Genomic DNA, 27,887 nt, shown 5'->3' with positions numbered 1-27,887 from the left:
GGTCGGGGTCGGCGACGCGGGTGGGGGAGGGGAACGGCGGCGGGGGGGGGGGGGGCTTCGCCCGGGTTAGGGTTCGTTGTGCCGCTGCTGGTCTGTGAGACGCGCGGGCGAATGGTTCGAAATTTCGCTAAATCGAGTCGCTATCTATTTATACCACGGCAGCACTAGTGGCGGTCCGAAGCATAAACCCGCCACTAGTGCTGGCCGAGGAGATTTTTGCGCCAGCACTAGTGGCAGTTCACCAAGCAAAACAGCCACTAGTGCTGGACACTCGTGGCCGGTTGGTGCTTCGGACCGCCACCAGTGTTCCTGAGAGCCTATAGCACTGGAGCGAGCACGGGTGGCGGTCTATTTGCAAAACCGGCCACGGGTGCTGCACCAGTGCTCCTGGATCCAGCACTCGTGGCGGTTTGACCGCAAAACCGCCACTGATACTAATTTCTGAATCAAGTTTTAAATTCATATTAAATTCCGTGTACATCCAAAAATTAAAACACCTGTCTTTTTGAGTGTAAACTACTAATATCATGTCCCATGCAAAGTTTGAAACCTAAATACAAAAATATCATCAACCATTTATATGATTATGTTGTTCATATTCAAATTATTAATTGCTATAAAATTGAATTTTGCTCAAAATGATCTGAAATTTTGGATGGAATGTTTCTATCAATAAAGAATCTTACATATAAATTTTGGTCCAAAAATTCAAAAGGATGCACCTTGGTTCTTCATTTTTTTCACATTGCTTCTTCATTTTGGAACCATCTAGGTAGATCTCTCAGAAACCATCCAACCCCATGAACCAAATGTGACATGTTTTTTTTGTTTGAACTTGAATTTTTTTTATGGATGTTCTATAGCAATAGGGAAGTGTCCACACCAAATTTGACAATGTTTTGAGAAAAATTAAATTTTATAGAATTTTTATAGCACAAAAGCCACACATAATGACACTTAATCATAGAAATTAGGGTATATAACATTTGAATTTATGGTTCAAAAGTTTACTGAGAATAAACAATCTTCTTATACACATAAAAGAACAGGTGGTGTATTTATTTAAAACCCGGAGAATATATTATGAATTTAATAGCTTATTGGAAATTCGTCACTAGTGTCGGTTTTTGTCGTGAGAACCGCCACTGATATGCGGTACACAAACTTAGTGTCTCCAATGCTCCTGCGTATCATACCAGTGGCTAGTTTCTTTGCGAGCACCGCCACTAGTGCTCCTCCGCGCGAGGGGAATTTTTGCGCCAACACTAGTGGCGGTTTGCTGCGTTTTCACCGCCACTAGTGCTTCATGCTAGTGGCGGTTCGTGCGTTTACACCGCCACTAGTACTCCTCAGAGCGAGCTTTCGCGCAGTGGATTGGGAGTTTTAGTACCACCTCGCTAGTTTACAGAGAATCTGACCAGCATAAATAGCCTTCTCCACCTGCACTTTAACTTCCGAATCACATATCTTCCTGGCCGGCGGGCCCGGTTGTCCTCTCTTCCTGGCCTGTGGGCCCGGTTGTCCTCTTCTCCTGGCCTGTGGGCCCGGTTGCCGTTCCGAAACTTGGTGGGCTCGGTCAAAGCCCTGTGGGCCCGGTCAAACCTGCCCTAGTAGGTAGTAGGCAGCTCCCTGGTTCGCCGGGCTGGGCCCGAACCCGAAAAGCTGTGTTGATTGGGTGGGCTAATTTTTTTTCCATGAAATTTGATAAAGTTATTTTGAAATTCAAAACATATCTAAGACATTTGATTTGAAATTTGAACAAGTTATTTAATACAATTGATTTCAAATTTGATCAAGTTTCTTAAAATTCAGAACATATTTAAGACATTTTATTTGAAATTTGAACAAGTTATTTAAGACATCTTGATTTCAAATTTGAACGAGTTATTTCAAATTTAGAACATATTTTTGATTTCAAATTGGAACAAGTAGTTATTTAATAAAGTTGATTTGAAATTTGAACAAGTTATTTAATACAATTGATTTCAAATTTGATCAAGTTACTTCAAATTCAGAACATATTTAAAACATTTTATTTGAAATTTGAACAAGTTATTTAAGACATTCTGATTTCAAATTTGAACAAGTTATTTCAAATTCAGAACATATTTTTGATTTCAAATTTGAACAAGTTATTTCAAATTCAGAACATATTTAAGACTTTTGATTTCAAATTTGACATGATACAAGTTACAATTTTCCATTCAAAAGCATCGTTAAACATCAACTACGAAAAGATACACAAATATTCAACTATTCCACAATCTTGTCCTTCTTCTTCTTTCTGGTCTTCTCCTTCCTCTTATATGTTAGGGTCTCATTGTGGCCGCTTCTAGCGTATGTCTCCTCTCTTGCCTCAGGTCTTGACTTCTTCCTTGTCTGGATTGTCCGTGATGCTTCTTCTTCTTCTTGCTTTGATGTTGGATCAGGAAAACCTTCATAGTCTTGTTGTGAAGTAACTCCGTCGACGCCAACTATGCTTCTTTTCCCTCTCCTTACGACAACACGGTTCTTGCTTGTCGGGTCGTCGATGAAGAAACCTTGTTTGCATTTTGTAGCAAACTGCCATGGTGCCCATCTTTCCAGGATTTTCTTCATGTCCACTTTATGACGAGGAACCTCACGAGGCAGGGTCATTGTTGTGAAACTATGATCTTCTTGTCTGGCATCACGTGCCCATCTGACACAGAACATGGGGATGGTGGTGAAGGTGTAGTCAAGCTCCAAGATCTCTTCGATCACGCCATAGTACGCTTCTGTAGTGCCTTCGTTATCAGAACTAGTCTCAGCAACCAGCACTATACCGCTATTTTGGTAACTGCTCTTACAATCTTGATCCTTGATGTAGTACGTATACCCGTTCATTGCGTACGACTGGTAAGTCACTACGCAGCCATCGGGTAGCCGCGAAAAATTTTGAGCGGTCCTTTCTTCTTCATTTGCCGCCACCCTGGCATACCAAAAACTCTTGAGCCACATGGCGAATGTTGCATTGTGGGTCTTGTTTATCCAATCGGCACTCCTGTTAGGTTACCGGTTTTCAAGTTCTTCCATATGCATGTCGATGAAAGGCTGGACCTCGTACATATGTTGCAGCACCATTGTATGTGCTCTCATATAGTCGTCCTCTCTCCCCGATGAATACACATCCAAAACCTTCCGGCCAAGCCCACCTTCACCTTCTAGTTTGCCCTTATGTCGTGATTCGGGTACTCCTATGGGTTTGCGATCTGCCAACCAATCAATTGTGTACTCCACACACTCTTCTGCATGGTAGCCTTGCATGATGCTACCTTCCGGATGCCCTCTGTTACGAACATACCGCTTCAGCACCCCGTTGTATCGTTCGGACCCATACATGTTGTGCAGAAAGGAGGGCCCTAGTAGGATTATCTCGTCAGTGATATTGGACCATCAGATGTACCATGATATCGAAGAATGTTGGAGGGAAGAACATCTCACATTCACACAAAATCTGTATCATTGAATCCTTCAGCTGGAGTCAGCGTTCCACCGTGATGGACTTTTGCCCGATTGTGTCAAAGAAGTCACAAAGCTTCATGACCGTCTCTCTGACCCATGGCTCCATGGCACCTCTTATTGCAACTGGAAGTAACTGCGTGATAATCACGTGGCAGTCATGAGACTTCATGCCAACAAGCTTGTGACTCTTCATGTCAACGAGTCTCTTGATGCTGGACGAGTAGTTGGATGGAACTTTTATGCTGTGGAGACACTGGCACATTCTGTGTAACTCGGCTTTACTCAAGGTGTAACACGCAGGTTTACATCGTGTCGTTACCGTGACTTCACCATTGTGGTCTTCCGGTGACTCTTCCTCTACCGCCCACAGCTTCTTCCTTATGCCCAAGAACTCCAGATCCTTCCATGCCTTTGGCCCATCTTTTGTCTTATCTGCATTGTTCATTAGCAAGCCCAACAAGCTGTCACACATGTTCTTCTCGACGTGCATGACATCTATGGTGTGACGGCTTTGTAAGAATTTCCAGTAAGGCATGTCCCAAAACACCAACCTCTTTTTCCACACAGGTCCATCGCCATTCTTCTCTTTCGCTTGCGGATTTGCTTTCCCGGTAACAACTTTCAAGTTCCTAACAATTTCATAAATTTCGTGCCCAGTATTTTCTCTGGGCTTCGGGCGAGGCTCTGTCCTCCCATTGAATTTTTTCTTGTCCTTCCTCCATGGGTCATCGCGTTGCAACCACTTTCGGTGTCCCATGTACACAATCTTCTGTGAAACTGGCAGCCTGTATGAGTTCGTTTCATCCCCGCACTTTGTACACGCTTTGTACCCATGTGTGCGTTGGCAAGATGAGTTCCCGTTCGCAGGGTAGTCATGCACCCATGTCAGCAAAGCTGCCCGAAGGGTGAACTCCTCCTTCTTGTGAGCGTCCCAAACCTTTCAGCCCGTACTCCAAAGTTCCGCAAGTTTATCTTTCAGTAGCTCCAGATACACGTTCAGATCAGCTCCTAGTTGCTTAGGGCCTTGTATGAGCATGGATAGGTGGATGTACTTCCTCTTCATGATAAGCCACGGAGGAAGGTTGTATATGAACAGGATCACCAGCCATGTGCTGTGTTTGCTGCTCATGTTTCCGAACAGATTGATTCCGTCCGTACTCATCCCGAACCTGATGTTCTTGGGCTCTGTGCCGAAGTCTGGAAACTCCTCGTCCATGGTCTTCCATTGAGCCGCATCGGCGGGGTGTCTAAGTACACCATCGTCGTTACGGAACACCCCATCAGGATCGATATCCTTCTGAGTCGGGTCGTGGAAGATGAACAACCTGGCCTCCTTCTCGTTTTGAAACCAACGCTCCAGCCGGCTACCACACGGGAGGTACCATACCGTCTTCGCCGCTGGACCACGAGTCACTTCTTCCTCCGGGAGGCCCTCAGGATTGGGGTCTTTCTTCCTGTATCGGGATGTTTTGCATGCTGGACAGCTGTGCATGTCTTTGTAGTCACCCTTGTATATGATGTAGTCCAACAGACAAGTATGGTATCTGAAAACCTCTAACCTGAGGGGACATGCCACCTTCTTCGCTTCTGACGTGCTCTTAGGCAACATGTTGCCCGCAGGAAGAACCGTAGAAAGGTAACTCAAAATATCCGTGAATTCCGAGTCCACGATGTTATATTTTGCCTTCATTCAGAGAAGTTCGAGCGTTACTTCCAGCACACTTTTGTCAGGCCCTGCATTTTCATACAACGGCGTCTCTGCGTCCTCCCTCAGCTTCTGGAATTTACGGGCACATCGTCAGCGTCATCTAACTGTTTACGCAGGTGCACATCATCTAGCATTTCGGCCACCCTGCCTTGCGGAACTTCTTGATCTTCGCCACGGCATGGTTCGTCGGGTGGATCATTATGCTCCATGTTCTCCATTTCTGGGTCGCTTTCAACTTCAATGGCATCCTCGCCGTGACAAGTCCAACGTGAATAACCTAACACAAAACCGTGTAGGAGCAAGTGCAACTCTACATCGCTTGGCAAAAGCATCATTGTGTTACGACAATTGCTACATGGACAACATGTCATGTCGTCCCCTTTTCTCAGCATATGTTCCATGGCGACATCAGTGAAGTCCTTCAGTTTTCTTATCCACTCTTCGCAAGTTCTTGTCTCCTCGTACATCCAAGCACGGCTCATCGAGATAAAACACGATAAACAAACATAAATCAAGTTACATATAGTATCACACAAAATTTCGGCATGACCTTTGCTATAAAATTTACAAATTTTGCAAAAAATTGCCAAAAAAACACCCACCCACACCCACACGTGAACACAAACGGCACGATGGCCCGTATGCATGTACAAACAAAAATATTCACAAACACGGCACGATGGCCGCGGAACATACACATTCAACACATATTTTATTGAGAGAGAGCTTAATTAATCACAGAGAGAGGGGACCAGAGAGACAGAGGGGAGGGGGTGCGCGCACAGCAACCAGAGAGACGACAGAGGGGAGGGAGAAACGGAGCTAGGGGAAGAGTGGGGGACCTCCCAAGCAAGGGGGGCGGCCGGGACAGCTCCTGGAGAGAGATCGAGCTCTCCCGGCTGCCGGTGCCATTTCAGCCACATCGAGGAATAAGAGAAGAGAGGAAGGAGCTAGAGGAAAGGAGAGGGTGAGGAGGAAGAAGGAGAGGGAAAGGGAGCAACCTTCCGGTCGCCGGCGCCATGGAATTTTGGCAGAGCTTCGTCGTCGCCTGTGTGTTCAGGAGCCGCAGCTGGTCCAGAGACGTGCGAGCTGAGGAAGATAAGGCCACAGTAACTTTGCTTTATAGATAACTTACCAGTGGCGATTAAAGAATCTGCCCGCCACTGGTAAACGGGATGGGAATCTCTGAGGAGCACTAGTGGGGTTAACTGATGCGGCCACTGGTACTAGGAGCACTAGTGGCAGTGAAAGCCGCATGAGTGCTGGCACCGCCACTAGTGCTCCACTAACAGCGGCGGTGGAAGCTAACCGTCACTGGTACTCGTTTCAGATTCTTTCAACGACTTATCAGTGGCGGTTTGTTTTTTCGACCACTTTAACCGCCACTAATGCTCGTGCGCCGGTGACTATTAAAGAGCTCCAGTGGCCGTGAATGACCACCGCCACGGGTGCTAGAGCATCGGTGGCGGTGCTGGTCGTGCGAGTGCTTTCACCGCCACTGGTGCTCCACTAGCAGTGGCAGTGGTTGCTCACCACCACTGGTATTCGTTTTGGATTCCTCCAACGATGTCCAGTGGCGGTGAATTTTTTGGACCAGCTGTACCGCCACTGGAGCTCGTGCACCAGTAACCCATTCTGGCGTAGTGAATCAACATGTGTATCAAGCTCTGAGGATTGGGGATTGAGGTCTTTTTCCCTGTGACGGCTGCCGCGGCGTGGGCAACGGCAAGTGCGAAGCTTCTCGGCGCGGCTAGGGCATGGGGAGGCGACGGGTGGCACTGGCGTGGACAGCAGCAACCCGGAGGTTCTTGGCACGCCGTCAATGGGGGCTAGGGCGCGAGGAGGCGAAGGAAGCCGCCGGGAGGGAGTGGACGGCCTCGCCGCACCGTCCATGGCGCCAGGGCGCGGGGCTGCGACGGGAGGTGCCTCGGCCCCCGCTTCTCCTCCATGGCAGCAGGTCACGTGAGAAGGAACCAGCCGTGGGGGAAGAAGGGATCGACCTAGTTCGGGAGGAGGAAGGGAAAAAGGCCGTGGGTCAGGCCCGGACAAACGGACACTCTGTTTCTCCCCCAAATTTAGGGCAAGTTTGGAAGATATGTCCGGACAAAAAAGCAATTTTGTCTGTTTGGGGTATAGCCCATTGAGACCTGTTTTGGGCTGGGGCACCCCATTGAAGATGCTCATAAAGGACATCAAAAGATGATTAATGTTGTCAAGAAAAAAAATTGTGCATACACTTCTATGCCGACATGCACGCATGCACTATCATATGCAACCGTGTAGGATGTGAACAAATTGTTCGTTGAGCCATTGATCAATCTCGTGGATTCTCACTCACATCCAGGGAAGAACCATTCCGACCTGACATATTTTGTAGGAGCATCAGAATCCTCTCCATCCAACGAAAACAGACTAACTTCGCCGCTCATCATGTCATAGACACAGTAGCTCGGAACGCCGTTCTTCACGAGCTCCTGGCAATGGCAGCACTTGCACAGGGCAGCGGCCGACGCCCGCTCACTGACCATAACAAACACGCGGCCACATTTCTCCGTCGATCCTGTCGCCGGCGCAAGCGCTCGGGAGCCAGTCCGGCAAACGTAGAGGTCCTGGCGCCCAATGTCCTTGGCCTCCGTCCACCGCCGCCGCTCCAAGTCCGCCTCGAACACCTGCAGATCCATCACCCGGCGCCGGCAATCGCGATCAAGATCAAGATCAAGATCGGCCTGGCAATGCGGGATGTTCCACCGCACCATGAGTAGCTTGTTCCGCTGGTCGGATGACGTCACCAGGTGGTGGTGGTAGCAGTCGTGGGTCTTGCAGGGCCATGGCGCCGCCGCTGCTGGCCGCTGGCTGATGACGAGCTCGACGCAGCTCAGAGATTGCTTCTGATGATTTCCGACGAATAGCTCGTGCGCGAAGAGCTCCTCTGTGGAGCTGACGGCGAAGACCTTTCCCCCGTGTAAAGCTATCTCCTTGTAGCGGTACTCGCCGTCGGCCCGACTCTGCGGCTGGTGACGACGTAGATAATAATCACCGGACGACGATGCGGTTACCGGCGGCGGTGACCAGAAAAATACTGCCGGCGGCGGTGGTGGCTTCACGAAGAAGGGCAGCTGCGACCGCAGCGGCCGCGGCCGCGGCCCGGGCCGGAAACACGCGAAGTTGAACGGCGCGGAGTCGAACGCGCTGCCGGCGAATATCGCGACGATCAGGGTGGGCGAGCACGCGAGGATCTTGACCAGGGAGTGCTCGTGCGGCCGCGTGGCGTAGCACCCCGCGGCGCGCGGCTGGCAGTCGCCGCCGACCACGTCGGGCCAGTCGACGATTCTCCGGCTCAGGGTGTGGTAGCGGCAGGGGACCTCGATGGCGGGCGCGGCCCCCGGGAACGGGTCGCGGAGGAAGCACCGGCCCGTGGGCACGTGCTCGTACAGGACCCAGCTGCCGAAGCAGGCCGCGGCGCGGCAGTGGCCGGGCGCGGCGAAGCGGCCGCGCGTCTTCTTCTGGCCGTTTGAGACCGAGAGGCTCCGGTAGGCGCCGTGGCCGAGGTGGATCCACGGCGTGGAGTTGGGCGGCGGCAGCGGGCGTTGCCGCTGCGCGGCGAGGCGCCAGTCGCGGCAGACGGCGCGGAATCTGAGGCGGTCGTTGAGGGACGGCAGCCGGGCGAAGATGTCGCCCGCGAGCTCCGGCGGGAGGTCCGGCCATGGCGAAGCGCAAGGCTTCTTCTTGCTTCGACAGAGACCCTGGCAGTTGCTGCCGCCGCCGACGCGAGGCTTGCTCTGGCAGAGACCCATGTATTCGACGTCGATGTGCGGCGGATGGTTGAGAGTTGAGATCGACCTGACTGAATAAGAACCCGGAGATTTATTTATTTATTGTTTTTGTTTTTTAGGGAAAAGAAGGCGAACATGCCTTGACCACGGAGATCTCGGTTGATCGAAACGGCTTGATCATGTCCGAACATGCCTTGACCACGGAGCCACGCACGCAAACCTTTTCTGGTACGGAAACGGGGACAAGCTAGTACTACTCCGAACGGCCGATGGTTGCAAATACTATCAAAGAAGAAACCGATTAAGAATCTCCGGTTGATCTATGCCATATATATAACCATCCTTACAAATATATCATCAATCAAATGGAATGATGCGTGCAAGCAAGACGCTTGCCGCACAAAGGCATAGCATCAAACCCTTCTGTAGTAGACATCGCGCGTTGCGCTGCCATCTGATTCTCAGATCCAGCCAGTCGCGTGCCGTATATGATCTGATGGTTCTCACTCAGACTCAGAGAGGCCTTGTGCGGCGGCCGGAAGCCCGGCCGCAGAGGAGAGCGTTCTTGGGGATGGGGTTCTCGTCCCGCCACGAGTTGGCTGGCGAGTACACCCGCAGGTAGAACTGCTGCCCCAGGTACTGCCTCCCCCAGCTCTCAGATCTCACGTTCCACATCCCCACGTTGTCCAGCGGCATGTAGATCGCCGTCCACGACCCTGGATACACCTGCAAAATTAACAGTCCATCAAACCCAGATTCATCTCATCTCTCTGGACTCTCAACTCTGAGGCAGTACGATTTGAGCTTCCTTGTGGTTCCGGATGAACGTACCTGCAGCGTGTACCGAGCAATGGCGTCTCGAAGGTTGTAAGCCTGACGGCTCGCCGGCGTCCACGGCCCTCCCTCCATCCTGTTCGATCATTTCATCCAGAAATTAATGGTGCTTGTCTGATTGATAAATCAAGCCCATGATCTGCGAGAACGGCGAAAACGCATACCCGACGACCCAGAATGCGTAGCCGTCGATGTGCCACGACTGCACGGAGTTCTCGGCGTTCTCAAAGACGACCTCGACGTAGTCCCGCATGTTGGATGCCATGACGGCCGTCTGGAGGTAGGCGGCGCCGCCGGTCGGGTTGTCCGGCATGCTCCCCGGCGTGAACACGCCCTGGATGTTGTAGAAGTCGGCCACCTTGAGGGGGGTGTCGGCCGGGATGAAGGACACGCTGTTCACCGCGTACCTCAGCTTCCCGTTGATGTTGGCCCTCGAGTTGGCCAGCCTCATCGTCCTCGTCGTGTTCACGAGCCCGTAGTGGTATGATCCTTGTGGGTTCGGCCTCGGCCCACTCGCCGTCAGATTCCACCTGTAAATTGATCGTCAGAGAGTTAGAAGAACAGCTATGTTAATTTCAGTCCTTTCCTTCAGAGCAGCAGCAATGTATGATATCATGTAGAAATTGTTTATCTTACCGGATTGATTTAGCCTGATTCATAGACCAGTCGACCTCGACCGTAGGCTCGGGCGGAGGCGGCAACGCGGCGCGGGCTCCATTCGAGTTGCTGTATTGGAGAACGGCAGTGTTGGTGAGCACAGGGTTGGCGAAGCGCGTGGAGACCACGATGGTGTAGTCCTGGGGTGCCTGATCAGCCTTCACGAGGAACGAGTAGGACTGGCCAAGATGGACATCTAGCGACGAGTAATTGCTCTGCATGGTATGTGACCCCTCAACCTCAACCAGGAGCAAGGAATGGCCCTGGATCCTTATGTTCACGGACGTCGAGATCCCCACGTTCGATACCCGAAAACGATATGTTTTCCCTGCCCAGGATTACATCAAAGCTGGTTCAGTGCAATTTTGTCGTCACAAATAAACATGAAATGCTTGTCAGCCATATTTTGCCATGTCGTTTTGATCTGTTGATTTTTTTTACCTTGGTCTACTGTGAATTTGTTCCCGTTCCAGCCTTGGCCATTGATAAGAAGCCCATCAGGGAAGGGGAGGTCATTGCCACTGTCCAAAATGCCTTTCAAATCCTACAACAGTTTCAATTTTTGTTACTGATCTGCCAAAGTTGGCACAAAGATGCAATATGCAAAATGCTATTCTGCTCCTGAAATGCCACGATTTGATAAACTAAACATATAAGCTTACGGTGTGATTGAGCTTGAACCAGTCGCCAGCCAATATGGTGAAGTCACCAGCTGGGGGATCGAACGGGACAGGAATCCTCGGGCGGCTTAGGACCCTGATGCCACCATACCCACCGGCTGCCTTGTGCAATTCCAGAGAGGGGAAGTAGTAGTAGCTCCCAATTTGGTCCTTGAATTGCATGTTGTAGGTGAAATTTCCCCCTGGAGGAATCGGGCAGTTCGTGCCGTACACACCATCTTGCCATGAGCTCCTCCTCTGCTGAATTCCTTGCCTGGAAATGTATGAATCGTCAGGTAACATTTACAGCATGGTATACCTTCACGCATGAAATTAACATTCCTAGGAACCATGAAAACGCAAAAGAAACAAAAAGGGAGAGTGCGCAAGGGAAGAGAACAATGTGCCTGCCATACAGTAGTTTCAAGATCATCAGGTAACAAGGAGATCAATGCAGGTACAATTCAGTGTAGTTTTTTTTTAGCTAGTATAGAAAAGGAATACCACGTGCTACTTCTTCCTTTCTTAACAGTAATTCACATACCACAGGAGAGGATCGTATGACTATAGTGTTGTTTTCTTAAAACAGAAGTTAGTTCTCCCACATGCAAATGGGTGTTGTTGAAGTTGGGAAATAAGCAGGCTCTTGCTAGGCTTGAAAAGGCAAAAGAAGCCTGAAAACGCATCCAGACTGCACATGCTGAATGCTGAAGCATACAAGGCCCACTCACTGATACTACTACTGGGCGTTCGTTGTGCATTTGCTTCTTTCATCGTTGATCTGTAGTGAAAGCGAAAGCACATGGGGGAAAAAAATTGCAATATACGAAAGGATAAAGACGTGAGTAGATCTCAGAATAGCATCAGATCCCGTCTAGCTAAATACTGTACTAATATAACTCCAACCGTTTGCCTGCACTGAGACAGCTCACTCCCTCTCAGTCTCAGCTTCTCAGGGGCATCATCGTTCACGAGCTCTGCAAGGTGCTTACTAAATCAAGATTTACACATGTGGCAGCTCTACTGGAGGAAATTTACTAGTAACTGTCCACTTTTGCACACAGTTGATGCCTTGGAAGTAACACAGTACTAGCACCGTTTTCTTTACCACAATTGGACAGCAGGCAGCCAGGCAGTGAGTAGTTTGCGAGAAGAAGAAAAAAACGGCTTTCACCCAGAAACATCTAGTGTTACTTTTGACGAATTTTGGGCCGGAATATCAGCACGTCTACACATTTCAAGATTTCACATCATGATCTACTCCAGCCCCGGAATGGGACCGACCGGCACGATATATGCATCCCAGCACGAATGCAGCATGCAGCCAGCAGAGAGATACATGTACACATTCGAGAGTATGCCTCGCTTGGAATGAAGAGACAAGATAAGGAGACAGAGGAAGGGGATGAAAAATTGCAGTAGTACCAGGAGAGGAGGAAGGGGGCGGGGAGGTTGTTGAAGACGTTGATGACGATGTTGTCGTTGGTGACGGCGTCGATCTGCGGGCCCGGGAACTGGCCGTTGATCAGGATCCCCTGCACCCACCGCCATTATCCATCCCCACTCGCAGGTTCAGCTCAGGGCAGGCAAGAGCAGAGAACAAGGAGAAGAAGAAGAAGAGCGGAATGTACATAGGGTGCGTGGGCACTGGCTGATGAACACATACCTCCTGCTTGACGCCGAGCGGGTAGATGTCGCCGAAGGTGATGTTCCAGGTGTAGAAGCGGTACGGGTCCTCGCCCCTGGCCGCGAGGAGGAGCGACGAGGCGAACAGGAATAGGAGGACGAAGATGGTGGAGGACATGGACGACGAGGGAGCCTCCATTCCCGTCCTTCCTTCCTTCCTTCCAGCACCACTGTACGCGTGCTGTGCTTGTACACTCCCTCGCCGCTGCCCGGGGCAGGAGTGTGGAGTGAGCCAGTGAGGTGGGTCAAAGAGTGGCAGGGAGGAAAGGGATCTATGGATGGATCAATCTGAGAGGTGGTGGGGAAGAATATAAATGAGGGCGCAGGTGGCAGGCGCTGGGATGGCTGGCGATTGGTTGGTGGACGGATGCCGGCACGCTACGCCGCGCTTGCTGGATTTCAGGCATATGTGGATCAGTAGATCGCTGGATGGAGAAGGAGAGCAGAGGAATGGTGCTCGTGATTCGTGGGAGGGGAGGCAAGGTGGGAGTGGCGTGGGTTGGCACGGCCCCGTTATCACGGGGACGTGGGGCCGTAACGGCCGGACGGACGCGTACACGGTGGTAACGGAAGCCTGGGGGCTCAAACCTGGGGCTACGGACGTGATACGCGAACCGTTAGCATATTACCGCTAGGTGAAATGAAAACAGAGTAATCAATCCTCAGACAAATCCACCGCGTTGCGTCGCTTCGGTACTTACTTCTGCTGACTCGATCGATGAATTCAGCGCTGCCTGTGTGCCTCTGCTCTCCGCGTCCGACATGCTCTGCTGAAAACGCGTCGCGGAGCAAGAAAAAAAATTGTTCCGCTCACCCTCCGCACGAGAACCAGAGGCCGGGAGGAAGGACGTGCCTGCCGCGTGCTGCTCACCTGCTCCCCGATGGATGTCACGAGCCCCACGAGCTTTTGGATCACGGACGTACGCCGAGATCGATCCCCCGTGCGAAACCTGTGCTGCGTGCGCCACTAGCGCGCCTTCGTGAACCCCCCACGTTGTCGCCCATGTGTACCCTGCCTTGGTGATCTGGTCCTCTTGGTAAGTCGCTTTAACCGCAGACGCGTTGGGGGTCTCGGTTCATCGCTGCACATGGCCAGGCCGGGGTTCGGTCACTGGCGTTTCCACCTCCTTTGTAGTTTGTACCCCGGAGAAATGCGTCATCTTTGCTCCGTTGCTCGGGTCGCCAGCTGAGAACTGTACATGACATGAGGGTTCATATACTGTTTGAAAGAGTCGAACAAACCAGCAGGAGCAGTACCTGCATGCTGTGCTGCACCGACACAATTGGTGGAGCTAGCTTCCCTTCCTGCATCGACCGAGGACAGGGTTTTGTAAGTTTTGAAGTTACCTGTCTCTTGATAATAAAGGAAAAGACTATTTTTCAACTCCAAGGTACTATAGTGTTTTGTTGTTAGAAGTTGATAAAATGCACTGTAATTCTTTAATATTTCCGCATTATTTTATGTTTGGTTTTTAAATAAAATATAGAAAATTGTAATGTGATTCTCAGAAATTCTTAACCTTTATCTCAGTTAATTGAGATCCTTAAACCCACAAGTCATGTTTGGCGGGTTGGTCTCTCTCTTATCTCTATTCTGATCATACCTTCGTCTGATGTTTTCCGTCGAGCCTCCTCCATTATTACCCTTTCACATGTTTACAATTTTTCCAAACTATGCATCATGCATTTGCACTCATTAGCATAATATCATTTATGCATTTTGAGCACCTTACCATAGACTTAATTATTTTTTAGAACCTTTTATCAAGCCGTTTACCTTTTTAAACTTTTACTTTGCATCTGTTTGGAATTTATCAACCCATGGGGTTGAAAACAATAAAAGGGGTTTAATGCAATAAGATGAGCTACCCCATAATTTTTGGAATTTATTTTGGAGTTGAAAAACTATTTTGTTTCTAAATATTATTGCACTAGAGGCAACTATATAAGCAAAACTAATTTTAATAATTTGCTTTTGGAGGAAATCAAGTCCCGGATGCTTTGGCATTAAAGGATATAATTTTACAATTTTTTTGGAATTTATTTGAGGTCATTTGGAGTTCAATATCAAAAGATATAAAGGAAAAACAGAAAAGAAAAGGAGAAAAGAAAACGAACAAAAAAAAAAGAAACCGGACCGGCCCGGCCTGGCCAAATGGGCTGAACCGGCCCAGCCAGCGCCCCGCGCACGCATCCGCGCGCCCGCCCAGCCAGCCGCCGCCCTCGGTCCAACGGACACTGACAGGTTGGACCCACCTGTCAGGTTGTTTTCAACCTCGGTCCGGCAATCTAGCGAGCACCTCCATCAAATCTCGTCTTCAATTCGCGATTTAGAGCGCGAATTAAAGTCCCTCCCCCGCGTCACTATAAAGAGCCCCTCCCCCTCTCATTTCCCCCGCACCCCCTCACTCCACTCGCGTCCACGCCGCCACAATTGCTTGCCGGAGCTAGGAGTCCCTGCCGGCCATTTTTGCTCCCCGGAGACACCACGGTGAGCCATAGACCCGGAGCTTCCCTTTTTCTTAATCCTCGTTGCTTTGCGCTCGTTTTGACGCGAGCGGTCCTGTGTTTGATGTCTCATAGCCCCCGGACGCCATCAGCCCGAACTCGCCGGAGTTCCACCGGCGCCACCGCCACTTGTAGTCGTCCTAGGCGTCGTTCCTGGCTTCATCTCGTCGCGCCGACCGCGTCACCAACTCCGCAACACTGCGCCGCCCTCGCCTACGTCTTCCCCGACGCCCGGAAGCCACCGACGCCCATGCGCCGCCCGCCTGTGACGCCGCCGCCACTGGAGCTCGCCGCCGGAACCCTAGGCCGCCGGAGGTGAGCCCGACCCCTCCCCGGCCGTAGGATTTCAACCAACGCCCGAGATTAGAAGCTTTGATCGAAGGGGTACCCTTCGATCTCGGCCGTTCATCTCGCCTAAAATGAAATCCGGCGGTCACGTTTTAATTAGACCCCGAACCGGTACCAGAGAATCAGAGGACGCCACGTGGCATGTAACATAATGTAAAAATTGATCTCAGACGAAATAAATGGTAAAATTGCAGAAAAACCCCTGGAACTTCAAACACTCATAACTTTTGATCCGTTTGGCCAAATTTGATGAACCGCACCTTTCTGGAATCCTCATGACATGTAGAATCTTTTGGCACAGTTTGTTTTCAGTTTCGGACAACTGAAGTAGGACCAAATGACAGAATGTTTAACTTTGGACTTTATCACCTAAAAATTGGTTTAAATTTTTTTTGGACGATTTACCCACTCTTATAATTTCCTAGATGTACCCTCTACCCAGAGGAACCAGAAGAAAAATTGTTTGTGTATAAAAAAAATGAATGCATCGCCAAAGTTAGAATAATCTAGCTTAAAATGGATTAAACTGGCTTTGTTTAATGATTTCCTTATTCCACACCATGAACATGATTCTAACAATTCATCACATAGATTTAAATCACTAAAGAAATTATTTGTGACATAAACCAAATTTAGGATTGCATGATGTGCATGGCATCACGACATATTTTATTTGATTGCTTGTATGTATTGTATGGTTGTTTATTTTGCCATACGTTTGATTGTTAGATTATTCGGAGTGCGAACCCTGTCTTTGCGAAGAGTGTGAGAACAGCAACAACTTTGGACAAGGCAAGTTCATCTTGATCATGAATCACCTATCATCACACTTATTTTTAATCCTATATGCATTAGCGTTGTTTGTAGAATTGCATTAGAATTAAATTATTATATTTATGCTAGCTATGTTGTCCTAGTAGAGTAGATTTTCCTCGCCGTCAAATCCCCACCAATAGCCATCGTATTAGTTTACGCTTAGCCGTGCTATGTAAATATGCATGGGAGGGAACCACTTTCATTCTAGAAATTTTGTTGGTATAAATATTATTTTGAAGTATGGCTAAAATCAGCCCCTAAAGAATCATCCTGGGTGGGCGGCTTTGAGTACTATGGATGTACGCGACGTCAGGTCCATTTCTATGGTGCCCTCTGAGTCGTCTCTCCGTGGATTCGGGGAGCGCTTGCGCCGCAAATGTGAAATGCCACCCAGGGTAACCAGAGGCTGAATTGGGTTCCTATTTAAATTGCTTCCAGTACAACCACATGCTATATGGGCTCTGGCGAGAATAGAATATGTTGTATGAACCTAAACCCGAGAAATTGTAATGATGTAGCCGTGTAGGTGGAGCGTGATTCTCTCATGGTCCAGGGAATTACTTCTGAAAATCCCGTAATCGACGCCGTTGCTACTCTACCCTAAGGACAGCAAGGGATTAACCCGTCGGTTTCTTGTGGAGAATGTGTACAACCTCTCGAGAGTGTCAAAACTAAATACTTATCCGTGTCCCCGGTTATGGACGAATTATGAGCAGTTGGATATGGAAACTAAGTAAGGTCTCACTCATTCAAATTTGTAAAATAAAATGAATGGTTTGAACATGGGTTAGGAGCATTGATGTGTCTACTCAATGTCCTTCGTTTTTTTAATAGGAGCATCGGTGTGTCTTCCCGATGTCCAATAAATTTATCTTACTGTAAAATTAAATTGTAGTAGGATAAAATTTATGTTAATTACTTCCACGCCAAAAAGCATGAGCTCCACATAGCCAATATTGCATATATTTGATAGGATCTGTTATAATCCCCGGTGAACTTGCCAATACATTCAATGTATTGACCCTACTGGCTACAACCTTTAAATTGTTGTAGGGAATTCCGACGATGAGTAAGGTTACATTGTTGGGTCACGAGCCTGCATTCCAACATGCGCTCTCTATGGTGTTGAAATGACTCAAAAATTCCTTCGCTTTTCGCTGTTGAACAATTTATGTTATTTTTAAATGCTAACCCGAGTGGTTATGTAAAGTTGTAAGTACTATAAAGTTCTGGATGATGACGATATAATAAAATTTACTTGACCTTTGTTTCTCGATATTACATCTTGAACTGTGTGTGCTAGTGAATCGATACAGGGACTAGCACTAAAGCACAGAGATCGAACCCTGTATGGGGGCGGTCGCTTCAGTAACATTTGGACGTGTTGCCCGAAAACGTCACCCTTGTGTTCACCGCCACACGAACCTCCTTGTGCTCGCTTGTAGGGGCATGACACCGACGTTCCTTGCGGCGTGGAGAGTTTGTGCGGGTCGCGATGTTTCGCCATTGTCTCATTTTTAAGAACCAAGATATGGCTTCATTGATATAATAAAAGAAAATACAATACATCGATACAATCGAAACAAAAGGAAGCAATGGAGATCATCGGTAAAACTAAAAGCTCCATCATGATCCTTCAAAATCAACATATCAGTCTATATTCATTCTTCTCATCTTGACGCCCTCCATGTATCCAATGACAAATTTGCAAAACATCATACCTGCATAAGCTGGACTAACCTAATAGGTTTCGAAAGCCGCATGAGCTGCCAACTTCAAATAGTGGGAACCTGAGATCGATGAACACACCATGATGTAATATACAACACATCCATTGCAATGTGGTGAAACCGCTGGTCCATTAATGAATCGACATGGGAAAAAGTCAGAAACACCAAAAAATGATCCTCAAGAACGGTTGACTCCATGGAGTAGGTCGCTATGTAAATGTCGGTACAAAGACAGTGCCAAGACACCAATTTTCTAGACGACGATACCTCCACCATCAAGAACACCAAAAGATAACAAGAAAAATAGCAAAACTAGATGATAAACATTAATCAGTGGTTCCTCCCTCTCTCAAAGACCAGATCGATTGTCAGAAATGAGATCGGAAATTTCTTGAACGATGCGGCTAGAGTTTCACCCATCATCTCATCATCACTACGGCGGAAACCGAGGGGGTGCTGGTAGATTATTTGTTTGACCCCTTGGGGGGTGCTGCTGGATTTGTGGAGCCGTAACGACGCGGAACAGGTGACAAAGTTCCATTGTGGCCTTATTTGCTACCATCGCTGGCCTAGCCCTAGCGCCAGTGGCAGAACTAGCGCTTTGTCGAAGCCTGGGCACATGACAAGGTCAAGTATATGATTATAGTTTACCGAGTTTACCGACCGCAGGTAGCTAGATACATATCACAGAATATAAGCGCTAATGTTTGACAAAGACAAATCTACAACAATCTTAATTAGCGCAATGATAGATCGTATGATTTAATAAGCAGTTTTTTAAAAAAAATTAGTAAGGCACGCTAGGGTAGTTGGGTTTCACATTATTCTAGTTTGAGGTTTCGAGGGAGGGAGAGGAAGAAAACAGAACAGACGAAAAAGACGAAGAGGGGCAGAAAACAGGCGGGGAGATGGGACCAGATCGATCGGCCTCCTCGCCTGGGCTGACCGAGGCTGACTAGATAATTAGGCCCAAGACCCAAGGAGAGCCGGACTGAGGCAGTGGGGTGGATAGAGATAACAGGCCCAGGATTCAGAAATAAACAGATCCGAAGAGCTGAGGCCCACGTTCAAGAGATAAGATACACAGAGCCCAATCAAACTAGCCCAAGCCAATGTCTCGTACAAATGGCCTCAAATCCAAAGAGGCCCATACGCTTTCTAGGTTTTCTCCTTTTCCACGCAATGGACCGCCGCGTCCTCTCCTTCTACTCGCCGCCACGGAGGCTATAAATAAACTCCCAACCAGTCCCCCAAATCACCATCGATCTAGGGTTCCAAGCACCCGCCGCCACGGTATCATCTTCCTCGCTCTCGCCCCTTTTCTCCCCGTTTGTTTCTTTTTTTTGTTCGATCCCAGTTCCTGTTTCTTGTACCTCGTCATGAATAGGTTTTTCGTTGTCCTCCTGATGAATTGTTATGGTGGGGGCACCAATACCTCATGGTGATTCCGTCTTCGCAAGAAGGGGATAGATCGACGCGTCAAGAAATCGTTTCATTTGCCACGCCTCCAGTAGGCAATATGATTGTTGCTTGCGTACAGTCTCTTCAATTTGAATCTCTTTTATTGTGATTTTTATCCCTTTTGTTTTCGTGTGTCTGCACGATGCTAACCCCGGGCTTGTCGGATGGATCTCGATCCTCTGAAGAAGGAAGCCCCAAAGCCTGTGCTAGATCCACCGTGCCATTCAGTGTTGCAGGCCAGGACACCACGCGTGATTGATTGGCCTGTGTCAGAGTAATGGAGACATGCATATGCTTTTTTGTATTTCCCCTCTTTGTTTTGCTTGGATTGATGGCAGTGATTAGAAACTTACCCGCGCTTCTGATTAAACCATGAAGTATAAGGGAAAACATGGTTGAATTTCTTAATATGAGCCATACCAATATCAAATGTTTCTTTTCTAGTTATAGATTGGTTTTGTTCTGTTCGAGTCTGCTGTGATTTTGGCAAGGCAGTGATGATAAACACTTTAGCAAACACGCCAGTTCTGCTTCTGATAATTCATGACAGAAAAACCAGTTATAGATCTGAGCCATGCCCTTTCCGCAGTCTTATTAACTAGTGCCTTCGCATGTTTTTTCCAATCTTTGTTTTGTCAGTTTCCAGTGATAATACAGGCTCTCAGCTTACAGTGACTGATAAATCTGTAGAATAACTATCAGGCTTTTTACTTTGACAAAACTAATGTGCAGTACCTATGATGTATCGCCCAACATTTGGAGGTGCAGATTGGCTGCAGGATCCTGTTTACAGGATGAACCTACCTGTAGCCGCTGCATCCACATGACATTCACGGGCAAGTCTGAGGTTCTAAGTCTTAACAGATGAAAGCTGTGTTGTCAATCTTTTCGTTTTATTCAGAGTTTGCACTATCTTCTCAGTTTCTATGATTTTAACGAAGTCTTGTTTTGCCGAGTTTAACTATCCTCTCGCAAGTTTCTCCGATTTGCGGAAGAGGCTGAAAAACTCGGATAACATGTGTTGTCATCAGCTTCGTCTCTTGTTCCTACGAGATGGGAGTTAAATAACGACACGAGATTCGTCAAATGCCCTCCTCATCCGCCCGCCCGGTGAATAGCTGGAATCTGAACTGCCCTGAAGATATCTGCAGAAAAATACCGAACTATGGAGACTCTACAAAAATCGAAACGCCACAGATTCTAATTATGTACCACATTATAATATGAAACCTCTGGAGCTTAAACTCTATGAACACTCAAACCCTGAGGCAACCCGTTTGTGAATATGACGAGAACATTTGAAAATGCCGTTTTGAACTGTGTAAGCTGTAAAAGTACTACAAGGGGAAAACATGGTTTGAGTTTCTTTTGATGAGCCGTACAATTCAAATTTCCATTGGTTTTTAACATTCGTTCTTGATAGGGTGCTGTCTGTGATGATAAACCCTTTCAGCAAACATGCCAGTTCTGCTTCTGAGAATTCATGACTGAAACACCGGTTACAGATCTGAGCCCTCGCACCTTAGCAAACCGTGTTTAGATTCTCGTCTCACCTCTGTTGTAAGGGGATGATGCAATCTCTGAGCTTTGCAACGTAATTTTGGTTCTGAAAATTCATCAACTAATAAAGCTCTAGAACTACATGTTAACCACCGATGATGCGTCGCCCCATGATTGGAGGTGCAGAGGGCTCCAGGATCCTGTTTACAGGATGAACCTACCTGGGGCCGCTGCATACGCATGACAACCCCGGGCAAGTCTGAGGTTCTCAATAATGTAACATGAAATTAATTGACTTTTTGTAGGGTTTGGCTGGTCGTTTCATTTAGTCTGATTCATCGGAGTTACTACTGAATAACAACGCGATCTTTACAGAGCCTGGTGGACGGCCTGAAGGAATAAAAAATTAAAGTTGGATGAACATAAAGATGCTGGCCGAGAATTGCATACTACAGTATGACTGTAAAACAGGAATTCAAACGTTGTCCTGAGTCTGAATCTAAATGCTTTGAGTTGTTGTGAATGGTTTGTCCTCGCAGCGGAATTTGGTTGCCTCGAACGTGAGAGAATGAGATGCAGATGTTCAGTTATTAATCGTGTAATTAATTAAGGTAACGCAAGTATGTGCTCTCTTACAAAATAAGCAAGCAAAAACTTATGCAGGATAAAATTCTCATTAATAAAAATAACATATTCAACTAAGAGCGAATTCACCAGCTGTTCTATTAATTGGCACGTCCTTTTGTAATTTGTCCAGTACGAAGATCATTGAGCTTATTGCGAACAACAATATCATGATTAGGAAAAGATGGTAAAAGAGGTAGGGGTCCCCTCATCAGTTGCCGCCTTAGCAAATCTTTAAAATAAATGTATGCAGATTTTTTAAAATATTTGGTCGACCGTATGTGCCTGTCTGGTTTCCTTAGACTTCCAAACAAAAAGTTGGTGATCGAGAATTCTTCTTCAGACTGACATTATGGTTTTCCTGAAATTTGTGTGCAGCAGGTTTTTTTTAGATTGTATCCACCAATAATTTCTCGGTCAATAGTGTCAGAGTATAGTAGCAGCGGGAATCTTAGCTGACGTGTGGCGGCCGGTAACAGTGGCACCTGCCTGTCCTGAGTGACGCCAGCCTTCCCACAAAACTTTGCAAACCACACGGTACTTCTCAGCCTGCCGGAAGGCGACGGCCCTGCATATATATACTACCCTGGGCCCCTGGCTCCCTCCATCTCCACGACTCCACTCCAAATCTCCAAGTCGGCAATGGCTAACGAACCTGGCCCGGTCATCGGCGACGCCGCCGGCCTTGATCACGTGCAGCGGCTGTTCCTCGACGTCGGCCGCGTCTCCGTGCTTGGCGGTTGGGTCGTGGTCACCTGCTCGTTCGGCAACCCGGCCGCGGACGCCGCGTACGTCTTCCTCGGCTTTGCTCTCCTGGTCCTCGGCGTCCTCCTGCTTACACTCTCGCCCGCGGCCCACCAGTTCCCGTGGGTCGCGAGGGTTGGCGCTGTCGTCGCGAGAGCCATCCTTCGCTACCTCTTCGTGCCGGAGGACTAGCTAATTAAAGCTTCTGAGAACGTGTACATCCATGATCAACAATAAGGATAGCTCAATCTGTGCCTTCTCGTCCGCCGAACCACACGGTGCCACCCTAAGTATATGCCCCCTTTCACAAGCACACACATGTCCCCTCTTTCATTTAATATATTTCTTTTAATCATGCATTGTCTAATTAACTAAGAGAGAGAAAGAGGATGCAAATACTTGGGGTGGCTGTGGCCGTGTTATTCTCGTCCCGTTTTGTACCCGCGAGCATCTATCTTATGTATAAATGGAAAGAGGAAAGCAATGCTGCACGTATGTTGCGAACAGGATATATCGTCCATGCTGTCTTTAGCTGATCTATTATTGCACACAACAATTTTTTTTCTGAGAGCAGGACTTGTTCATGCTGTCTTTAGCTGATCGATTGCACGGAACACACTTGTTTCTGGAGAGCAGGACATGATTTCTGACGACGACGCACATGTTTTCATTGTTTTGTCGCTGTTTCTCAAAGGGTTCTGTTTTTTTTTTCTCTGGGCCTAACTGCGGCCCATCTCTAGCAAAATGTAGCTCTTCGAGTGGGTATAGCTTTTTTTTTTAGGAGATTCGAGTGGGTATAGCTGGCCAAAAGGGCTGGGACAAGAAAAAAGACCGTGAGCCCGGCCTCCTAGGCCCGAGGTCGGCCGGGCCTGATAGAGAACTAATTGGGCCAGGCCGGCGCGGCTATCATCTCTCCAATTTCTGGCCCCATCCAACTTATTTCTAAATTTGGCCTATCTTCTCTTTAAGTTTTGTCCAAACCAAAATTTGTACATTAGACCTAAGGGCTTTGCTAGGCCCGTCGGGCTTAAAGGGTTTGGGCCGGATTGGTAGGCCTTTGAGCAACGATTGGGCCTTCAGGCCACATTTTGGGCCCGACCCCGCCTGGCCCCTTTACAACTGGGCCTGGGGCCCGATCCCAAGGCTTCATTGTAATAGAGAAACACACGCATTAGGTTCAACATATGATGCAACTATTGCTTTCACTGTACGAAATATAGACGCAAAACTTGCCCCTAGCTTGTTCATAGCAAAGATATGCACACAAACAGGAAAATCCTTGATAATGCTAGAGTGTCACAGGGGAACTTCTGTCTTCTTCCACATGCGCCGAAAAGATTGCGTCCTCATTCGTAACCTCTGTATTACTTCACTGTACAAAATATAGACACAAATCTTGCCCAGCACCTGTTTATAGCAAGAAATTCATCAAAAAGGGTCCCCAAAAAAGAAAAAAGGACAAAGAAAAACAGGGGCAAACAGTGGTCATGTTTTGTTACAAAAAATGCAGCTGTTTGCATGTTACTGATGTTTGTTCTGTAATACAGATGGATGCGATAGACCTAAACGAATTGCCTATCGATCTGAATGATGAATCTGCAATTGATAGTTTTGGAACATCTTTTATTCCCGTTGTACTGTACACAAATTTTGGCAGACAAGAGTGTGCATACACATGAAGCTAATGCTGGTGAGTCCCAAAAAAAATCTATAGTTGGTCCTGATGTTAGCTCTGAATAACTTGAGGACCAGGCTTTACAAAATGCACGGGCAAGAAAGCAATTACCGCTCATTAGGTTAGTTAAGTTGGGAAGCAACTATGTGGGCAGCATGCTTAGGCAAGGAAACATGTAAAAGCAACTTATAAGACAGTGTGCTGAGTGACTAACTAAAATTAAAGCAACTACATTAGGTTAGTTAAGTTGGGAAAAAAAAAGCAAAGGCGTATATGTGTGAGCAATTGTATTGATAAGAAAAGCAACAACCTGAAAAATATCACAACATATAGGTACGAAACTAGTTAGGGCGAAAAGTTTCAGGAAAAACTAACTAAAGTTGCGCGCACGCACATAGATGAATCCCTAAGGGACCGACTAAATGTTCATAAAAATGCAACTGGTTCCATATAGACACCCCAGGCTTAAGCAAAAAAAAGGAAAAAAAAAAAGCGGAGGCAACTTACAAGGCGGTGTGTGAGGGACTTCATTAAAATAAAAGCATCTACTCCCTCCGTCCCAAAATAAGTGACGTGAAATTGTATTGATTCTTATACAAATCCACGTCACTTATTTTGGGAGGGAGGGAGTACATTAGTTAAGTTGGGGAAAAGCAGTTATATAAGGGAGGGGTGTGTGAGCAATTATATTGACAAGAAAAGCGATAAGCTAAAAAATCTGGATGTACAACTAAGCAACAAATTAGGGAGGGGAAAGTTTCTAAAAAAACTAAAGTTGCACACGTGTAGATGAATTCTGCGAGGGCAGCTAAATGATTGTAAAATAAACTAATAAGGCAGTGCGGGGGCGACTAAGTAAATAAAAGCAATTTGGGCTACATTAGTTGAGTGGTAAAAACACAATTATATAGGAGAGGACATGTGTAAGCGATTACATTGCAAAGAAAACGCAAGAACCATAACCTGCTATAAGACGATGTGTGAGTGGCTAAAAAAAATCCTAATTAGGAAATAATAAAATGCAACCGAATTACGAGAAAGTTATAAGAAACAGAAACTTCTGGGGACCAGCGTTTGGCATGTATATTGCAGAAGAAAAAAGTAACAAAAATAACCTAATCTAGACATATAGATGAACAAACATTCAATGGAAAAATGTTCTAAACGAGGCACCTATAAGACCAAGTATAGGGCATATGGTTTACCCTCACTCCAGGAGATGTTGCGAGCATAGTAGTTTTGTATGACAGGATTTTATGTCTAGCTAAGGAGATATTTCATAAGCACTTAGCACATGTCTTGACAAGTAATCTATCGCATGGTCTGGTAGCAGCTTTGGAAAGTGCGAGTGGCATTACATGAGTTTGTTCTGGACGCAATACTTAGATATTTTCTCTATTTGGTGCCAAGGAGCTGCCTCATTTTTCTGACAAAGACTCCAGCAGGAAAGAAATTCAGATACACATATACACGCTCGATTACTACTGTACTGAAGAAGGTACTACTTGATGCAATACGGCAAGCACTTGTTTTGTTGATCTGTCACTCCTATGTTGTTCATGGACATGCAATGACTTTGCACTGGAAAACAAAGACCTCTATACAGATGGTACAAGACTGTATTGCTATTGCATTTCAGGTGCTAAAGAAACTATACAAATGCAAGGATTTGTATCTATTACCTGTTGGCTGATGCAACCTCATTCAGTTCAATTGGGTGAAAAATGTTGGCGCAACAAGGGCTCACACCATTGATCAACTAAATGTTCATAAAAAGGGTATATATGTATATCAACTTCTAATACAAAATTTAGCTAGGAGATGCAACTTTTACTAAAAAATTGAGTACTTAAAAAAACGCAACTAACTATAACAGGGGGAAGGCGGTAAAGCAAATTTTAGGCGAAAAATGACTCTCGAAAATGCAATTTCTAGTCAATTTGACAGCTCAGAGTAGCAACTTATATGCTAAAAGACAGAAAAGGGTATATATATGTAGCAACTTCTAATTCACAAATGTAGCTAGGGAGTGCACCTTTTACTCAAAAAAAATTGAGTGGCTGAAAGAAACAACTAATTATAATAGGAAAAAGGTGGTAAAAGAAAATTTAAGCAAAATTTGGATCTGTAATACAATTTCTACTCAACTGGACAGGTCAGAGAAGCAACTATATGCTAAAAAGCAGAAAAGAAGTAAATACTGTTGCAACTTCTAATTCAAAATTTAGCTATGGGATGCAAGTTTTACTAGAAAATAGTTGATTACCGCATCAACTTGTGGAAGCGTCGTGTTATGCACTATAAAAGTGATGTAAATTAACAAAGGTGAAAATGAATGCCCATACAATGCAATTTCCCATGGTTTTACAACAAAAGGCGGAGCGAATCGAATCAGACCCTACAAGCAAATCACACCAATCCTAGTGGAGGATTGGAACAACTTAATTAGCGTACATTTGTATTGAAAATTTGCACTGCATCCCCCGTGGCAGAGCTAAGGTCAGTCAAGCCAAAGCTGAAGCAATTCCTAAATCGAAGCTTGCCTGATCAATCAAGCAAAATTGCCATAGTCTGGTTCCATGCATAACTTAGGTGACTTAATCCATTTTGAGGCTGCTATTTCGAATTCACAAAAATGAGATCAACAAAACTGCCTAACCGTAGTTTGCATGCAACAAATCTAGCTTAAAATCTAGATAGAATTGCCCTAGAATTAAGGGGTGTGATCCGGGTTGATTTCAGCTATAAGTTGCTTGCAAGACCGCAACCCAGCCACGCGGGAGCAAAATCGACACCTAAGCCCGCATAAACAGTCGCAAGGGGGCTAACAGCAAAAACAAGCGGGCGCAAGGAATCGACGGCATCAATAACCCCCCTAGGGCTGAAAATCAACAACACCTGCGTAGATACCAGGTTGAGAAGGGACTAACCGTGAAATCGGGTGAAATCGTTGTGCCCGCCGGGGTGAAATCGTTGTGCCCGCCGAGCTCGTACAACCCTACCGTCGTCGATGCAGCGGCTGCGCTCGAATCAGCAGTCGAAGCCTGCTCGTTCAGCCCACAGTAACACGCCGTGCGACATGCAGATGCCCTCCACCACGCCGACCAACCCCAAGTCCGCCGCGCTCGTCCACGGCGCCATCCGCATCCGCGCGTCAACGTCATCCGGAGGAGGCGAGCGCGATGTCGACGGCCACGGCGGCGGCGGACACGACGGCGACGCCCCGACTCCGCGCGCGCGTCAAGGCTGCAGTGGCGTCGTGGTGGCCGTCCGCCTGCACGAGATCCCCGCGTGGACGAGCGCCGCCTCCACCCAGCCCCTATATCGAGAAATCAACGGTGGGCTCGAGCTCCTCAGCAACCTCCCCACCCCCCCTTCCGACCACGCTCCCTTCCCCCGTGCCCCTCTTCTCCGTAAACCCGAGCCGCCGAGAACAACACCAACGAAAGGGCGAAGAGAATCGCCATAGAGAGGAGATGGGCGGAGGCGGATAGTTTCAGCCATTCACGGAGAAATGGGGAGGAGAGAACACGACATCATACGGACGCGACCCTCTAGCTGGCTGGCTGTCCTAAAGAATCGAACGGAATCGCTGCGCCAGGAGAAAACGAACGGTCCTGAAGCATGTGCGCCCGGTTCTTCCAAAACACTTATCTTTAAGATTGAAGTAGTATATATGAC

The 27,887-nt window shown here is 47.4% G+C and overlaps 1 protein-coding gene, 1 long non-coding RNA gene and 8 other non-coding genes across 10 annotated transcripts; 9 read left to right on the top strand and 1 right to left on the bottom strand.

The window, feature by feature from the left end:
- Positions 1–9,247: 9,247 nt before the first annotated feature.
- Positions 9,248–13,256, bottom strand: LOC100835306 (L-ascorbate oxidase homolog). The gene is made up of 8 exons (XM_003563350.4): positions 12,781–13,256; positions 12,540–12,649; positions 11,118–11,388; positions 10,897–10,999; positions 10,435–10,783; positions 9,963–10,328; positions 9,796–9,874; positions 9,248–9,690 (listed from the first exon to the last, which is right to left on the bottom strand). Exons 1-8 carry the CDS (start codon positions 12,937–12,939, stop codon positions 9,478–9,480), a joined length of 1,650 nt encoding a protein of 549 aa, XP_003563398.1. The 5' UTR covers positions 12,940–13,256; the 3' UTR covers positions 9,248–9,477.
- A 6,203-nt stretch (positions 13,257–19,459) lies between these two features.
- On the top strand, positions 19,460–22,958 carry LOC104585471. The gene is made up of 2 exons (XR_002961784.1): positions 19,460–19,495; positions 22,166–22,958. It is a non-coding gene; the product is annotated as an uncharacterized LOC104585471 (long non-coding RNA).
- Positions 19,616–19,742, top strand: LOC112270300. Its single transcript, XR_002962695.1, has one exon. It is a non-coding gene; the product is annotated as a small nucleolar RNA snoR111 (small nucleolar RNA).
- Positions 19,799–19,952, top strand: LOC112270317. Its single transcript, XR_002962710.1, has one exon. It is a non-coding gene; the product is annotated as a small nucleolar RNA snoR134 (small nucleolar RNA).
- Positions 19,996–20,080, top strand: LOC112270305. Its single transcript, XR_002962700.1, has one exon. It is a non-coding gene; the product is annotated as a small nucleolar RNA U36a (small nucleolar RNA).
- On the top strand, positions 20,150–20,241 carry LOC112270371. The gene has a single exon (XR_002962762.1). It is a non-coding gene; the product is annotated as a small nucleolar RNA Z223 (small nucleolar RNA).
- LOC112270244 lies at positions 20,397–20,512 on the top strand. The gene has a single exon (XR_002962644.1). It is a non-coding gene; the product is annotated as a small nucleolar RNA Z278 (small nucleolar RNA).
- On the top strand, positions 20,640–20,744 carry LOC112270295. Its single transcript, XR_002962690.1, has one exon. It is a non-coding gene; the product is annotated as a small nucleolar RNA snoR97 (small nucleolar RNA).
- Positions 21,089–21,181, top strand: LOC112270224. Its single transcript, XR_002962625.1, has one exon. It is a non-coding gene; the product is annotated as a small nucleolar RNA Z223 (small nucleolar RNA).
- On the top strand, positions 21,315–21,429 carry LOC112270245. The gene has a single exon (XR_002962645.1). It is a non-coding gene; the product is annotated as a small nucleolar RNA Z278 (small nucleolar RNA).
- Positions 22,959–27,887: the final 4,929 nt, after the last annotated feature.

The sequence above is a fragment of the Brachypodium distachyon genome, chromosome 1 (genome assembly GCF_000005505.3).
Source record: "Brachypodium distachyon strain Bd21 chromosome 1, Brachypodium_distachyon_v3.0, whole genome shotgun sequence".
Lineage (NCBI taxonomy): Eukaryota > Viridiplantae > Streptophyta > Magnoliopsida > Poales > Poaceae > Brachypodium > Brachypodium distachyon.
Note: the sequence above shows the minus strand (reverse complement) of the source record. Positions and strands in the feature narration are given on the sequence as shown.

What these genes read in the sequence shown, in the direction of transcription:
- LOC100835306 (XM_003563350.4), bottom strand. Translation starts at nt 12,939, where the DNA reads ATGGAGGCTCCCTCGTCGTCCATGTCCTCCACCATCTTCGTCCTCCTA. An exon ending in CAAATTCACAGTAGACCAAG is followed by an intron (nt 10,784 to 10,896) that starts GTAAAAAAAATC and finishes AATCCTGGGCAG; the next exon opens with GGAAAACATATCGTTTTCGG. An exon ending in TACGCATTCTGGGTCGTCGG is followed by an intron (nt 9,875 to 9,962) that starts GTATGCGTTTTC and finishes ATGATCGAACAG; the next exon opens with GATGGAGGGAGGGCCGTGGA.